This window comes from Ciconia boyciana, chromosome 17, assembly GCF_034638445.1.
Source record: "Ciconia boyciana chromosome 17, ASM3463844v1, whole genome shotgun sequence".
NCBI lineage: Eukaryota > Metazoa > Chordata > Aves > Ciconiiformes > Ciconiidae > Ciconia > Ciconia boyciana.
Genome location: NC_132950.1, coordinates 4624814 through 4641961, shown reverse-complemented (window position 1 = coordinate 4641961; position 17148 = coordinate 4624814). Strand labels below are relative to the sequence as shown.

General features: G+C 44.9%; 2 protein-coding genes across 22 annotated transcripts in view; one reads left to right on the top strand and one right to left on the bottom strand.

Annotated features, from left to right (window-relative positions):
• MYL10 (myosin light chain 10) overlaps positions 1-1718 on the top strand; it is a 166057-nt gene extending 164339 nt beyond the window's left edge. For all 8 annotated transcript variants that reach the window (XM_072882116.1, XM_072882113.1, XM_072882118.1 and 5 more), the window contains one exon: positions 165-1718. In XM_072882116.1, coding sequence (XP_072738217.1) covers positions 165-205 — 41 coding nt within the window. In that variant the 3' untranslated portion in view covers positions 206-1718. The remainder of the gene's footprint in view (positions 1-164) is intronic.
• COL26A1 (collagen type XXVI alpha 1 chain) overlaps positions 1-17148 on the bottom strand; it is a 200071-nt gene that overhangs the window by 13700 nt on the left and 169223 nt on the right. For 11 of the 14 annotated variants that reach the window (XM_072882109.1, XM_072882107.1, XM_072882108.1 and 8 more), the window contains 7 exons: positions 15964-16008; positions 12665-12781; positions 11314-11466; positions 5767-5808; positions 5345-5437; positions 3793-3854; positions 1284-1346 (listed from right to left, as the gene is read on the bottom strand). In XM_072882109.1, coding sequence (XP_072738210.1) covers positions 1284-1346; positions 3793-3854; positions 5345-5437; positions 5767-5808; positions 11314-11466; positions 12665-12781; positions 15964-16008 — 575 coding nt within the window. The remainder of the gene's footprint in view (positions 1-1283; positions 1347-3792; positions 3855-5344; positions 5438-5766; positions 5809-11313; positions 11467-12664; positions 12782-15963; positions 16009-17148) is intronic. The other 3 variants (XM_072882101.1, XM_072882110.1, XM_072882112.1) reach the window with 1 other exon arrangement.

Sequence of the window (17148 nt, the reverse complement as noted above, 5' to 3'; positions counted from 1 at the left end):
TGGACGTGAAGTGCCTCAGGAGGGAATGAAACAAGCCACCTGGACTTGCTCTCCTTGCACACGGTCTGGACAGAGGCACATAGTTTAAGTCTGTTGCTGGTTATTCTCATGAATTTGGGAAGTCATCAAATTGCAGTTAACCAATTTGCATTTGTCTGTCTTAGCTCTTTCAGACATCCCTCTGTCTTTTGGATTGGAAGAGTGAACAGAAATGAAGAAGAAGAGATGCTGTCATATGGGGGAAGCACGTCACTTACAGCCACCCATTTACAGGTGGTGACCTCCACATTCACCTCCATCTGTGTGACAGTGAAAGTGGCACTTGGAAGAAAAGGGAACTTGTTTTCTACAGCTGTGGCACAAGGCTGTGTCAATGCAGCCACCACTGGAGATGTCCATCGTTTTAGAGATATCAACCAATATTTTTCTCCTTTTCTTTCCTCCTTTCTTCAATGCTGCTCCACGCTAGGGTCTTAGTGATGGTCCACAGTCCATCTGTGCCCACTGCTACATTTTGCGGATCTAATTGCTGAATGATCCTCCACCACGTACTACATTCTCAAATGTTTTTGTGCTCCTAGTGTCTCTCAGAGGAGATTTCAAAGACAATGGCCTTTTGGAGAATAAGCTGAACAGAAGGAAATGAAGGCCCAAATGCCACTTTGAAACCCTTCCTGCTGCTTGAATGCTGGACTGGGAATCTGACACATTTATATCCTTGTTAGATTTTTCTCTGGTATTTCCTGAACTTCACCAGTTTGGAAATAACATTCAAACAGCCCTTCTACCTATATTTAGTTATTACCTCTTGACAACCCATCAAGGACTGAGGTATAGCACATAAACATATTAAGAACATCATTTCAATATTCTAAATATATTAAGAACATAATTTGTCCTGGGGAATGGCTTTGGTTCAGGAAAAGTCTGATGAGCTTTTACTGCCTTATTGCCATAGAAGAAAGAGTTCAGTTAGACCACCCCAAATACTCCATGCTAAAGAGCTAGGTTTGCAGAAGAAAGTTGGTCTCCACAAGCCTTTATATACCATGTATTTGCTACCTGAATCTCTTTAGGAAACACCAGACTTTGCAAGCAATTCAACCTTTTATCTGTCCAGTAAACCATCCTCTTGGCTCTTGCAGAAGACCTAGAAACTCTACATTTATAATTGTTCATGGCTGTAGTCCCACAGAATTTGAAATTGTGTATATGTTGTATATAATTTCTGAGGCATCACCCCAGATGTTGCTGGGAATCGCTCTGTGTATGTAAAACCTTACTCTCTCTCCTCGGTCTCCTTTGGAGCCTTTTGGCCCGGGTTGTCCTGGAGAGCCCGGTAAGCCCTAGAAGAGATGCAGAACAAGAAGGAATTAATTTCTACTGTGCATCCTTTGTGTAGGTGTAGTGAATACATTTCTCAGTCATCCTCAGATCCCGAAAACCTCATACACCCATTAAGCAATTGGGCTGGATTCTCTTTTACCCTCAAGCAACAACAATGGAAGCTCTGTTTGCAGATACCCTGAGACCTATAGTTTCTGCATATCCCTCTATTTGGGTCTTTTAATGCACTGCAGGCTACTGAGGTAACATTTTTAAGGGGTCAGTATGACAGGATAGTTCTTGTTCTCAGTTACCAAGAAGAAATTAATACACAGATAGTATGGTTAGCTTAAAAATCCCCACTACTTTCCCCCTCTTCATAATTGCCTCAGTGGGTGGCATGAGTAAGCATACATACCTGAAAATTAATTGGATTGTGCAGTGGAAATTATTTTGAAGCTATCCACTCACCCTAATAAACAATTTTCAAATTAAGCCCAATCTCTACTAATAATTTTGCTCCCTGGGTTGAATAAATCTATAAAGCAGTCACCAACGGATAAGAAGGGCATAGTCTCCAGATTTGTACTAATTGAACTGCTTTGCAGAAATCGATCCAAATTCTTAACTTATCCACCCAGCGAAGCCACAGCTATAAACCAGACAGGGAGAGAATAATATTGTTTGTTTATATTCAGCATGTCAGCTCCCCACAACCGTATGCAAGATGCTTTTTTCCTCCTCAAGTGACTTGCACATCGCCTTGGAGGCTGCAGCAATGGAGACTACTGCTCCACTCCAGACCGTTGGTGATTCAAGCCAACCTGCTTAACAACAGCCCCCAGAAACCCCCACCTCTCAGTGTCCAGAGAAATGGGCTTTCAAGGCATAGCTGCGAGGAGCCTCAACGTCTGGTTAAGTGGCCCAACAAGACTGGGCATTAGTGTTTTAAGGGCCCAAAGGAGGAGCACTCTCCTAGTTTCAGCCGGGAGACAGCAATGCTCACCATTAACGTGTTGCTCCTTGCCTGCAGTCAGCCCTACCGGCTCACCCCCAAGCTGCACAGTGACCTGGCCTCCAGCTTAGCTATGTCTCCCCTAGGCCCACAGAAGGTCCAAAAACTCAGGCCTGACTTAGGAGGTTAACTAGGGCTGCCAAACAAGGTTGGGCACCAACCAGACTTGGCCCCATGTCAAACATGCAGCATGAACAAAGCTTAAGTGTCCATAAGCATCCTTTGCTCTTGACAGCTCTCAACAGTGACTTTCAGTGCATGATTACATGGGGACACTCAAAAACACTGAATTCCACAAATCTGTTGTAAAAAAAAAAAAAAAAAGATTTATAGTGTGCGCTGCATGTGAAAAAGCCAGACTCTACTACAGAACCTATTTATGAATTGTGAATTACCTTATATTTAATCACGTTAAACTGCATCTGTCATTTTGCTGCCAAATTTTCCACTGTGTTTGTATCTATCTGGAGTTTCTCATTGTCCTCCAGAGCATTTGCTAATTGAAATGATTCTGCTATACTGGCAAACTTTCACTAACCTGCTGTCCATTGCTTCTTCAAACTGATTAATAAATACATAGTAAAAATCTGTTTTCTCTAATTTCTAGCAATTCCAAACCTCTTCTTATCAGGGTCTAAGTTACATCCCTCTGCTAAGTTACTTAACATTTCTCTCTCTCTGTGCTCTTCAGTCGCTTTTATCACTTTAGTCATGTTAGATTCCTTTGAAATATTTGATGTTACTGGTTTACCTCCACATTAAGTAATACTCTTCCCAAAACTGGAGTCCCTTTGTATCAGCCAACCACAATTTTGAGTAGTTTGGCAGTTCACTGTTCATCATGACTTCACTTTTTTCCATTTAACCATTTTTTTCCATCCATGTGAGTACTTTGTCCTTCTCCTATCATAAATTTTTTTTGAGCAAATTTATCACTCTCCATTATTACCTTCCCCCTCCACAATCTTTGTATTGATAAATAATCAAACTGATGGGAATTTGTGATATTTTTCTTGAAGAGAAAGCGCTATTTCTCAAAAGCTAGGCTTAACAAATTCACTTTGGTGAATTGGTGAATTCCCATTGATGCATTTTTGTTCTTTTTATGTGTTCCACAGGAAACGCAGTATTTTTCTGTCACTGTGTTAGTAAAGCCCATGTCAAATCCTTTGCATCAACTCAGGCCACAGTGAAATGTTTTGACACAGCAACAGCAAGATGCGTTGTTATGATTAAGGGTAAATCTGGAAAGCGCAACCTGAAATGGCTGCAACCTGAACCTCTCAACACAATTCAGAATGAAAAAAAAGTATTAAAATCACAGAATTTCATGGGGAAGAAAACATCAGATCTAAGACTTATAAACTACTCTCTCTCTTTGTGCAACGAGAAGATGTTTCGCACCTGACCCCCGACTCTGCCCCTCAGCCCCAGAGCACTAAGCGCCTTACCTGTGATCCAGGGACTCCGATAGGTCCTGGTGGCCCTCTGGGTCCTGATGCACCTGGTGGCCCTGGTGGGAAGCACCATTTGAGACAATTTTAAGGAGACTTAGAAGGGAGGACCCTAAATTCCAAATGCATGCACTTCCTTTCATTGTTCTGCTTAGTCTCGCAATGGGTAAGAGCCGTTCATCGATCAGAGGACTACAGCATAAGCGCTTCATCACACAGTGGATTATTGCATACTCACATCCTGATATAATATATCCCTACGCCCGGGGGAAGATGTTAGAGCTCTGGGAGGAAAAAAAGGTGAAAATAGGCAGGAAGGATATCAGTAACATGCTGCATTTCCATTGTTTAAAATGACAACTTTTGAGAAAACTTAAACCAGATCCATGAAACAGCTACATCAGAGCAAGATACCACAGTTGCTGTTTCTGAAACAGAGTCTCGTAGGTGGCAAGGGAGGTCCACAAGCCTGCTATGGTCTGTCTCTCTAGTGTTGTCAGAAAGTTGATGATGAACATGAAGGAGACGGGGTTTGGACATAGCCAGCATGAGAGGCTGACTGCGGCAAAGCAAAGCTCTCTCTTGTTCTTTCCTCACTCCAGTGGCAATAAATTATTTTAAAGTCTGTACCACAGAAGAGCCTGCTTCCAGGGCAAGTTAAACACTGTCTAAACAGGTCAACTTGTTTTACACAGTCACTTAACAGATTCATTCCTTTTGGAAAAATAATTATATCTCAACAGTAGCTGTTAAATTATACCTGCAAATGGGAGACAGGTATTTGCTTAGTCTGAACTTAGCAATACTCCTCTCTGCTTTAGTTGTCACAACCCTTGAGATGAAACAATGTGGACATTATACACAAAGGACAGCTGAATCAGCCTCAATCATTAATGCACCATACAAATGCTTAAGTCAAAGAATAAAGGAATTGAAGGATAAATGAAAGGCCCTCATAATGAAAGGAAAAGCTTTTTCTGCAACTAATGGGAGTTCACTCCTAAATATGCATCATACAGGGAAGTGCTGATGTTTGCAGGAATACTATCAGTTAAGCCACCCATCAGCACAGAGAAAAAGAAGACTTGCCACTGAATTTTCATCCCAGATTCTGATTTCAGTTATACTGGTGAAAATCTGGAATAGCTCAAACCAGCTCCAAAGTCTGCATACACATCACAGAGCAGCTGGCCAGATCCTGCTCAGTGGAGCTCTACAGCGACAGGACAGGATCGCAGCAGCGGTGAGAACAACTCTGCTCTCATAAAGGAATTCACTGGACAACCTATTCTTAAAGACAGCCTTTAATTATTCCCTTCTCAAGATGTGTCCTGCCAAAGGTAAAACAATCTGCCACTACCAACAGGTAAGAAACCTGGTTACTTCTTGCCACTCTTCCCACTCCTGGACCCATTGCTCTACTGCCCTTCCAATAAGGCCCACTTGCTTTCCCTGCAGGCATCCCACAGACCACTCCAGTCTCCATCAGAAATTTCTTTTGCTCATCTTCCCCATCATTACAGGTTTGCAGCTCAACTGAGTTTATTACCTGGTGGCCCAACGGGTCCTGGGGCTCCCCGCGGTCCTGGCAGGCCAGCCATGATGGTGTCTATGACGGTGGAGGCCAGCTGGGGTTCTCCATCTGTGTCGAAGAGCAGAGCAGTTAGTGTCCCTGCAGCAAGGGCTGCCCAGTCCCAGCAGGCAGGACTTCTCTCCAAAATCCTTTGGCGCCTGTTGCTGGCCAAGGGCAGGAAGTGCTTCAGGATGCAAAATCTGGGCTCTTAGAGGAATTGCCCTTTGCTCTCTAGGGGCACAGGCTGCATCCCCCAGAGATGCTCACCCCACCTCCAACAACCCCAGAAAAGTTGTCTTTTCTGTCAACAAATTGGTGTTCCTGCACACTTATATAATCCTACCTTTGAATGCCAAAGCAGATTAAGAGTAGCTGTGCACTGTACAGTAGTAACTCACCCAAAATGTGCCATCTCCAGGACACATCTGGCTTCTGGCTACCTAAGAAATCAAACATGGATCTGGAGCTCCTTCCTGTCTGGCATCAGTGAACTGCTGAGCCAGTCTGGCAGTCTAGCATAACCCGACCAACCCAGCAAGCTCACCCTGCCATCAAGGTGGTGGTGGGAGATATCCTGAGGTCTAAGGATGCAGGAAAGCCCAGGGAGAGGGTGTGCTCTGCCCTGTCCACATACTCAGGAAACTCACTTGCCATTTAGGGTTATTTTAGGTATCCAACTGGCCAGCTCGGGCAGGTCCACTGAATTCTGGGAAATGGATGGAAATGGGAGTGGAGCAGGGAGGGGAAAAGCATCAGCAGGAATTGGGAGAAATTCTGTCCTTTTGCACATCTTTCTCAGTGCTCCCTTGTTAGGAATAAAAATCAGCAGCCTGTAGCTGCCCCCATCTTCCCTCATACTTGAACCAATAGGCTTACCACTTCAGCTGGTGACTGAATAGAAAACACAGAACTACACATAAAAAAGCAACCCTTACTATTTTTTGCAATTCCAAAACCATATTCAACAACCCTATTCCCTATGGACCTGTACTGTAGCATACTAGTAGTCTGGGGGGGTACCTGTATGGCAGAATCTTTCACCTCAGCATCCCACAACACTATTTGACAGCTGTGGAAACCTAGTGGAAAAAAATTCCATGACTGACCAAGACACCAAGGTCACAAAGCAAGGAAGGGAACCCCCATGTCCTGTGCTGCTAAGATTTGCAATCCACTGTCCTGACCAGTGCTACAGGACCAACTGGATGTTTCCTGTTGCATTTAACCTGGATGAAGATGTTGGCTCCTGCTCACTGGGACAGTAAACCCTCTGAAAAGTCCACATTTTCCATAGCTGGAGGCTACCATGCAGGAATACTGTCCGTCTCCTCCTGCCCATGACCTCAAACTTCCTCATGTTTCCTTTCACCCATCCCTTTAACTCATCACAGCAGAATTCAGGGGAACCCTTTGCAGGTGTAAAAGGCTGCAAATGTCTCACTGCTATATTGATGTACGTATCAAGTGACACTGGGAAGATCAGAAGGGTGTTTGTTTACTCTGCAGAATCCAGCCCAAAGGACATAAGGTGAAATCTCCAGAAATGTTAGCAGACACATTATGAAGACTTTTCAACTTCTGGAGCGTTGGCAATGATAGAGAAGACTTCCAAGCTAGTTGTTTGAAAGCAGTTCCTAGGGAAAACTGTGAAATCTCTTTAACTGCCAAGGATGACAGTATATCTCTGCAATGCCTTCCTGGCAGCAGAACAGCACAAGATCTAACCCAGATCCCTCTGAGAACCAAATTTCATGCCTAAACCCTGAATGCAAACAGGTATTTCTTTGACTATTGTTTCTAACCCCATCCATCTTCCCTTCTTCACAGCCCTGAAACAAAGCAACTGAGACCATTTTCACGTTCAGAAATAAAGGTACCCAAGTGAAGTGTGTAATCCAATTAATTTGAGTTTTATTTGACCATGTCAAAATCCATCACGGCTTGGAAGTAAGATGAAATTGGGAAATGAGCATCGAACAGCAGTGAAGGCATTAACAATTGCAGAGCCTTTTGTTTTTAAAGAGAAAGTGGTCAACAAAATCAAATGCACATCCACTGAGAAGGGGAGAGCTGCAAACAACCAGGATTTAATTACTGCTGGAGGTAAGCCAGCGATAAAGATTTGGGATACAAAACATTCCAGCTAAACGGTACATTATTATGACGACAGTTACTCCCACAAATCCACCTATCCTGACATTTGACTCAAAGTTATTTATGAAAGGTGATTCCATAATTGTGACACAGAAGAGAGCTCTGCTCAACAGCCCTTGAGCTCGGTAGCTCCTGCTTTGGCCTCTGCAGCACAGGAGTATGGACATGCAGAAATCTAGAGTGGCTCCTTCCTCCACTGCCTGGCCAGGCAAAACTCACTCACATCAAGGTTTCCTTCCAGGACGAGCTCTGAATGAAACACGCTGTGAATGAAGTGGGACTGAAGTGTGTTAAAACATAACCCTCACATTTTTTTAAGGGAATCTCTCCATATTCCCATAAAGCAGCAGGAAGAACTCATATCTCCTTACAAACTCCCTTCTCCTTATAAACAGGGGGACGTTCTGGGGCTAACTGCAGCTGAAGGCTGTTATAGCAGCCACAAAATAGCTCCAGCAGCAAATGGTAGCTGGAATCTTCCCTTCTCAGCCATCTCCTGCACTGACCCAGGCTCTGCTGGGCTCAAGGGCTGGATTTTGTTTCAGTGCTGCTGGATATACCAAAGCAGAAGGCAGACAACTGTCTGCCTCATTTGAGAAGACCTCGATACACAATTTGCTCCAGGAGCTTTCCAACTCCTAGCCAAGCCAAGAGGAAGAGCGCAACCAGTCTGACCTGGGCAAATACGAGCACCTACGTTCTCTGGAAGAGAGCACAAAGATCCTGCAAAGGGGAAACCAGCACAGAAGTGCCCTGACCGAGGCAGTGAAACTTCCACAGCCAGAGTGGCAAGGCATCTCAGAGGCACAGGCATTAACAGCTTTGAAAGCAATCGGTATGGTTTTGTAAATCAAATGCCATTCCCTTCCCTCCTCTCCTTCCCCTTCGCTTCCTCTGCTCTGTTCTCCTTTCCTCAGGAAGGGCTACGCATGGCAGCAGGCACTGGGGTGTCACTTTGCAAATCTCTGTTCTACGCTCTTTTTCACCAATGACATGCTGGGCACACAGGCAAGCCAGCTGTGCCTCGGTTTCCCCTTGCTCTCCCTGCAAAACAGGTTAATGTTATCTCATGTGTCCTTTGCAAACGGAAATCTTCGAGATGTAAGAAAACACAGCCCTCAACAGAGTGAAAGTTGCGTTCTTTTCTTTTTTCCCTAAAAATTGTCTTAGCTTTAGCATGAGAAAGAAGATTGAGCTGACTCTAGACCACATACCTGATCCACTCACTTTTAAGCGGCAGAGAAAGCAAGTGATCCTTGTAGCAGCAGCCTCAGCAGTGGGGTATGGCAGTTTAGTTTCTGGTCTACGTCTAATGTTTCTAAGGGATAAATTCCCCCATTATAGGCTTGATTTGTTGAGACAGGATGGAAATGAAGTAATCCTGTCTTAATTTCTTTCTGCTACCTGATCTGGAGGGAGACAACTGGGACCAATTTCTTTACCACAGCACAGTGAAACTGTGAGAAAATACTTGTCTCCCCATTTTTGGCTTCTGCCTGCTGATAAACATTGCCAACAGGAACTTGTTGCGATTAATAGAGGCACATGCTTTAACCATGTTCAGGCGGAACCAAACACTTTACTACTAATAATAATCTGATACAGCTTTCTCACATCTCCGTGGGTGCACATGCCCATTACCAGGAATATGCTTCCCTCTGCTGTCAGCAGCTGGAATCTTGTGTTTATAGTTTTCAGATGTGCTCCATTCAAAATAAATAAATAAATTTTAAAAAAGCTACCCAGAATTTACAAGGCTAAGTTTTATTGGTTGTAGAGGATCAGCTTTCCACCAACCTGTGGTAGGCAACATCAGCCTACACATAAGCAAAATGGTAAGTTTTGTAAGAAAATGGTCTTGATATTGCTGTAACTTTATCATGACCACTGCAAGTAAAGATAACTTTACTTGCAGTGAGACTTGTATTAAGAAAAATTTTTAAAATGAGAAAAATTGTCATAAAGTTTTGGGCTACTCCTTCTGCAAACCAAGAAATCCACCACAGTTATGGAGAAGTACAGGGCTGCCCCAGGGACATAACAGTCACCATTTACTGACGGTCCTGAAGTCCGTGTGGGAACCTGTTGCTGAGCAGTCTTGGCAGTGTTAATACAGATATTTATCCACTCATTTATCTGCTTCCTGTTTTGGGGACAATAGAGAGTTCACCCTTCTCACACATTAGCTGGGAAGGCCATGTAATCAATGCCTTTATACACTTTTAAATTTATCCACTATTTTGCAAGAAAGAGTTTAATTTGAAGGGTGGTTGGAGGGAGGGGGCAGCAGCAGTACCCAAACCATCCTTAAGGATCCTTTGGAATAAAAGGCTGAATGCAGACTGGCACCACTTGGTGTGATCCTGTAAGGCAGGGAGGTGACTGTAATGCAAAACTTTATTGTTATAAGGCTCATGAATGCAGCAGCTCAATCTACATTTTCTGAAAATCTTAGTATTGAACCACAATTAATTTAATCCTGCCCATGCACTCTATGTAACTGAATATGAAATTGAGCGGTTAAAATTCTTCCCAAATTAAAAATACATCTGTTCACTTTTGGGAAGAGGAGTTTGGAGAGCGGAGTGGGTGGAAGGGAAAGGAGAGCTCTAGAAAACTGTCAGACACAGGGAGACTTACTAATCCTTGGCTGTAACTAATACAACTGAGCTTTGAAGCTGGATGTGAGCAGAAGAGCCAGGGAAGAGGCACAGCTGAAGTCTGGGGGAATGGAGATGGGAGACCCAACAGAGCTGGGGCTCCAGGAGTTTACAAGCCAAGTGGAGATACAGCTGAGCTCTGCTTTATCATTATTAGATGCCAGCTACACAAGACCAGACTGGAAGAATCAAGCCTAAATCTGACAGCACTCAGATAAAAGCGCATGATAGGCTAGAAAGCCTTTTCTTGCATGATATCTTCAGATATCTTCTTGTCTTCAGCTAAAAGTGCATGAAAGGCTAGAAAGCCTTTTCTTGCGATGCACAGCACAAATCAAATAAATATATTTTTAAATCACCATAGGCTCAAAGAAACCCTGACCCTCCAGTTATAGGGAAGGGATAAATCACAGTCTTGGTCTGGGCTTTCGAGTCCGTAATTCTGTGTTTTGCATGGATGTGGGATAATGTTGATGCACCAGAAACGCAGGTGGAAGACGCATCTGCGGGGGCAGGAAAAGAGACGCATTTAACAGATGTCCTTGTTACGTTATATAATTTCAGAGTTGCAAACCTTTGGTACTTACTCATTTCTGAGCAACCCTGAGCACTGTAACACCGCAACAGCGGCACCAAGAGGTCTCTCAACAGCGCAGTTTCGTTGCACCAGCACCTAATTGGCCAGAATGCTGTATTTCTCTACCCACTTGTCTCTCATGTGATGCTACCTGAGCTCTGTCATTTCACTAGAGGCTCTCTTCATAGCAGCTTCTCTTGATGGAAGCTTAAAGGACACCAACTTGCCTCCTCAAAGCCATGATGAACCCAGAAAACCAGGCACAGGGAACAACCATAAATCCCCCAAACCTGGTTCGCACTGATGGTTTTAGAAGAGCAGTGACTTAGTACCTCATTTTGGAGAGGTGAACCCCTTTTAAGTCTTACATGTTTCCTCTTGAACAGGAACTTCCAAGAGACCCACACAATGAAGGCAGATTGTCTAGCTGCTCCCAGGGAAGGCAGGACCCTAGCAGAGCCTGGCAGGGAGGTGGGGGGAAGAGCTGAGCTGCTCCGTGCCTGCCCACTCCGCTGATGTACCAGAAAAAAATGGGAACCGAGGAGGAAACTTACTTTCTTTTTCAGCTGTGGGCTGGAGTGAGTAGAGAACCCCTTGTTGGAAGGTAAGAGGGAGGCTTGGGGTGGCTGGTGGCCCTGGAGGACCTGGAGGACCTGGGATCCCGGTTTCTCCTGGAAGTCCTCTTGGTCCTTGAGGTCCCAACAGCCCTGTGCAGAGGCAGGAGAGGATGTGTTAGTGCATTTGAAGATGTGCTAATGATGCTACAATGTAAAAAGGCAATAGGAAGACAAAGGATTTCTGTCCTGAACTGTAATTGTGAGAATTAGGGGTGTGGGGGGAAATAGGAACAGCTTCCCAATTTTCCCTTATTTGCCTTTAGCATCTTCCTCTGCAAAGCAGATAGCCTTACTTGGCTCAAAGGTGCTGCGAAGCTTAATTCCTGAAAGAGTAAAATCTGCCCCCTCCCTGAGGCTAAGCAAGAACCTAAAGGCAGCAAGGTGTGAAATCAAGCACCCCTCTTTCTCTTCCCCTCCACGTACACCTGTATGTCACCTTACTGCCAGGAAAGCACAGAAAGAACAACAGAAACCCAGGCAGTCCAGCAGCAGACTGATTCCGCTTCCTGTGGGGCTGGAAGGCTCTTGTTGCAAACTGAGAAACCAAAAGGCAGACACATCCTTGGCCAGACTTTAGCCATTGACAGGTTGCCAGAAAATGCCAAAAAGCGTTCAGGGCCGCTCTCACATTTAAGGCATGCTCCAAGTTTCAAATCTTTCCTGAGCTCAGATTTACAAGGCACAGCCTTTTAGACACATAGAAAGCACAGAGCCTTGAGGTCTGGCACCTATTGTGTAGTATCGCCTTCATCAAAAGATTTAGGAACATTTTGGGGATGAAGAAAGTCTCCTAGCTCAGGAATGGAGTGTAGTCTGAAAGAATAGCCTCATAACCCTTTCCCTTAACACACAAAAGCATCATTAGTTCGACATTCTGATGTCTGGCAGCTTCACACAAATGGTGGAGAAAAAAGGGAGTTAAAACAGGCACACAGCGAGAGGGTTAAATGGGGAATGCTCTTCTCCAAAGGCTGACAGATCAGAGACTGTTTTTTACAGCTCCTGAGCAGGCTGGGGAAACATGATCCTGCTCTGCAGCTTTCTGGGACAAGCTCTCTCCAGCTCCACGGGAAATCCCAGGGACTGTCATCGCTCGTGCAGGTGGTTGCCTGCTCGGAGAGCTGCTGGCTGATTTCGGTGCCCAGGGGACTCGCTGGAATGGATTCAACATCAACTGAAGATGCTCAACATCTTGTGTGTCCAGCCTTTTATGATCTGCTGTCACAGATAATTTGTATAAACTGAAATATCTCCTATCGTGGTAGCACTGCCCTCCTCCAGGACTTACCTGGTGGCCCTGCTGGGCCCCTCTCACCGGGTTGTCCCCTCTCTCCTTTTGGACCTGGTGGTCCTGGAAGACCAGTTGGTCCGACTGGGCCTGGAGGACCAACCTGTCCTGGCAGCCCTGAAAACATTCAGAAAGGAAATTAGTTGGAGGTTAGGACACTGCTGAGGTCAGAAGATCTTTAGCAACCTAGAAACCAGAGGAGAAGGACTCAAAGATGCAAGGGGGAGAAATGCAGCTTTGCACAGACAGGGTGGTACTGGTGGCAAGAGCTGGCTGGTATGTAGGGCAGAAGAGTCAGACTGGATCTTACTTCTCCTCTTCTTCCTCCAGTCTTTAAAGAAACAAGTATGTCCCCACGCACAAGGCCCACCTCAAAAAGTCAGCAGGACATGTACCTCCAGCTGGGATGCGCTGGTCAAAGCTAAACTGAGCCCACACTGTCCCCTTCCCAAGGTCTGAATAGCTCTGGGCAGGGTCTGGCTGGTCCGTCAAGCACTCCTTTGCTAGCTTCATCCAGACATGCGTGTCAGCTCCGTGGTAGTCCCAATGTATCAAAATACACAAAATTATTTGCAAAAACAAATCAAACCCTGTCTCCCACTTGCTCTGGCTGATCTATACATACCACCCAGAGATTCTGCATCAAAGATGTTTCCCTGTTTTCTCCTGGTTTCATTCATCTAACAAGTGTACCATGCTGTGCACAAGCATTTTTCATCCCAAACGGAAATTAAAGCACCCACACTTTTGAAGTAACTAGATGTTACTAATTTATATCAATGAATAGGGTGCTGAGCAAACCCATCTGGAAATACCAGTAACACAATAATTACAGCCCAGCAGGATGCTTCTTGGCAAGTCCACTCGGACCCCCAGTAAGCCTACAAAAGGTGCAGGCAGCGTTTGTAATCTGAAAGTGACTATTTCTGATGACACTAAATAAAACCTTAATGTTGTTTTCTTTAGACTATCAAAATAATAACAACGCTTGGCAATTTTATAGTGTTTTTCAGAAAAACACTGTGTGTCTTTGGCTCACAAGAGCAGTAGCTGCTTTGTAAAGATACACTTAAATACTGGGAAAACATCAGTGAAGCCTTTAATACCTTAGAGAGGTGGGCAAGTTAGTCCGTCTACTCAGATTAAGTGGTTAATGGTTACAATAAAGGCATTAACTGTCAGAGCCAAGAGAGTCAGAGGTTCCTGGTTTCTGGGCTACCAAAGGGCTTTGAGTATTTGAAAGCAGTGGCAGATGCAAGCTACAAAGCCAGAGGAAGATCTGAGTCCAAAGTTCAGTGCACTCAGATTCCAAGTTTTAGTCTGTATATTACATATGACCATAACCCAGCAGAGTGCAAGTTAGGTTTTGATAAACTCTTAAGCAGGGTCCTTCCCCTTCCCTGGTATCAGAAGAGGTACTGGACCCTCCAAGAGCAGTGCCAGGAGAACCTGCTGTGTGTAGGGGGTGGAAGAGAATGGACAGGAATAGAGGGAGAGAAGGAAAAAAGGAAACAAGCTGGCCAACTAACACCTTCACAGCTGGTACCAAAGGGAACAGGGCTACATAATAAAAAACAAGGCTCACAGGATTTGCAGCTCCCACATTTGGATCTGGTTCCCACTCTAGGTGTGGGACAGCCCACCTGGGGACACAAAAACCTTGTCCCCCTCAGACATTCATCCAAGCTCTCTGCATTTCTCAGAACAAAGCAACAATCCCCCAATATTAGACCCCCTTGAAAGGTTCCCCTTCCTCTCTTCTTTTTTTTTGCCATCCTGGAGAGATGTCCAAATTATTTTTTCTTACAAAAATGAAATCTATCCATCTCTAGTCCATGGTGAAACTGGGCAGACTGAAGAAATGAGATTTTTCAAAGGCTTTGTGTGGCAGTGTGTGCCTGTACTTTTGTTTTATTCACTCATCAATAAAGATCTGACTTAATTTGAGTATTGAACAAGGAATTAAGGTAAGGTTTTAATTTAGATCAATTTGCTTACCCACAGGACACAAACTGTAGACTTTTCTGTGAACAGAGGGGTTCCTTTAATGGATCTCACCTAACAGTGGATGCTGTACTTGGCAAGCTCAGGCAGGTGATCAGGAGCACATTTAAGAGAGCATTTGTTCACAGCAATGCAAACAGCTTCCTTCCCCTACCAAAAAGCCCCAACACACCTGAAACTTTATTGCAGCAAATTCTTTCCAGCATAGAGGGAAGAACAGCAGAAACACTGTTTTGCAAGCACAACACAGTGCTGCTGAGTGTGGGTCAAAACGTTGCCTCGCTTGTATAAATCAGCCTCAATCCTTCAGTTCAACCTGTATAACTCAATCCTATGAACTTCTGCAGACCAAGAGCAATCATTTGCTGCTAGCATCCTCAATCACGCTGCTGCAGTGGAGCTTTAAAGAAACTGGCACTTACTTCCCCGAAGGTGGAAAGCGCTAAAGGAAAGACTAGGAGAAGCAGCACTGAGTAATGTGTCAGGCAAATGCTCATACTGGTGACAAATGGTGTTACCAGCATAAATGAGACAAGTGCAAAAGGGAGAAGAAAGAGGGAAGGATTCAGGGAAAAAGGGGGAGGGAAATGAATAGGCCAAATCTTCAGCTGGCATAAATCAGCTTTGCTGCAGTAGCATTGCTTTCAGAGAGCCAAAGCCCATGGTGAGTATTTATCCTCCAAAAATATGAAAGAAAAAGCCATGGGGGGTGGCAGGGATGGAGTGGGGGGCAAGGAGGCAGAGGGTGAGTATTCTACTGCTGGAAACCAAATCAGATGTGCAGAGACCTGGATTTTCTTCCTGGCCCTGTCATTAACCTGCAACACACCATCTGTTCCCTTTCCTTCTCCAAGGTTTCCTCTGAACAGGAGCAGGGTATTCTCTGTAGGGAGCTTAGCAAAATGATGCCCAGAACATCACCAGCAGCTCTCAGTGCCCCCGGCAGGCAATACCAGTAAGACAGTAATGGTGTTTTCTCACATCGCTCAGCACACGTCCTGCTCACTGTAGCCACGTGTCGTCCAGTGAACTGCCTCTCCATCAGGCAGCGCTTTCCGTCCTTTGTGTGCTGGGGATACTGCATGTCTCAAAGATGATAAAGCTGGCATTTGGCCTTTCTAACCAGAGCAGCCCATGATCTGATAAAACCCAGCCTCTCCGTATCTGTGAGGCTCTGAATCACTGAGGACTCCTGGCCACAGGACCCTCTGCTTTTTGGGACATACCATGTACAGGACTGGGCATAGCAACATTTTGTGCATTGAAAGAGGAAACAGCAGAAACCGTTGACTTACCCTGTGGTATTAACTGCTCCTCTGCTCCTCTGTGTCCTTTAGGCTCTAGTTAAGAGGGTCAGGGTGAAGAAAAAAAAAAAAGGGAAAAAGATAGGAAAAATTAGGTCTCTTGCTGCCAACTGGCTCAGCCAGAGCATATATATTTTCTTAATGCTCAGTAAAATGTATCCTGTTGATTAACAAGCTGATCAGAAAGGCCAGTGGTGCAGCTGTCTCAACAGCTCTGATTGCTTTTAAATGATTGTCTATTCTCAGCCCTGTCACTCACAGAAGAAATAACCACCCTAATAAACGGTAGCAAGTTTTCCTGGACTTCAGCCTGGAGAGGTGTCAGCCAACCCAGAGCTGTAAGGTCATCCAGAAACACCCCCACCATTCAAAGCATCTAGTCCATATCAACCATCTCTGTGTTAGGCATCAACATTCTGCCCTTAGTCCATGCAGCTGAGAAACTTGGTGGCATGCAAGCTAGGATTTGGATTTGCTTTGGCTGAAAAACTAGAAGCAGGGCAAAGTAGGCAATATTTCACAAAAAACTCTGGGGAAGGGGATGGGAGGGACAGAGGCTTAGCTTTCCACAACCCCAAACCACACAGGACACTCAGGTTTGACTTCCACCTACTCTAATACCGCACTTGCTCAAAGATCTCCTGAGGTCTGCAATCTCTGTAAGTGAGCCTGGGGCCAGCTTTGAGCAACAAGTCACAGTACAGTGCTGAAATCATGCAAAATGGGCAGCCCCCCACCATCCTAAACCAACTGCATGAAATTCCCTACATTTCACCAAAATCCACATTGCGTTTTTTTGGCTGGCTTTGAATTGTAGATAGAAACTGGTGTGGGCAGGGAAGGAAGCCAAATGTGCACCCAGATCCATGAAACATCCCCACAGCTCCTTAGCAAAGCAAGCATTTGAAGCCCACAGAGCTCGGGTAGGGGCTTGAGCAGGCAGTCACATGTCAATAAGCAACTCAGCTGATTATTTCTAATTGCTGAAAGACACTGTCCTGACCTGAAACGGTCCAGTGCATACCTGATTCCCAGTTATTACGCTAGAGTGGGTATTCCACACTAGGTTAAATAAATCAAGGCTAGAAAAATAAAGGGCAACAGTGAGCAAGGACTACACCTGGTAGCACACAGGCAGGGCTGTAACGCATGCAGGCGGCTGTGCGCACAGCCTGG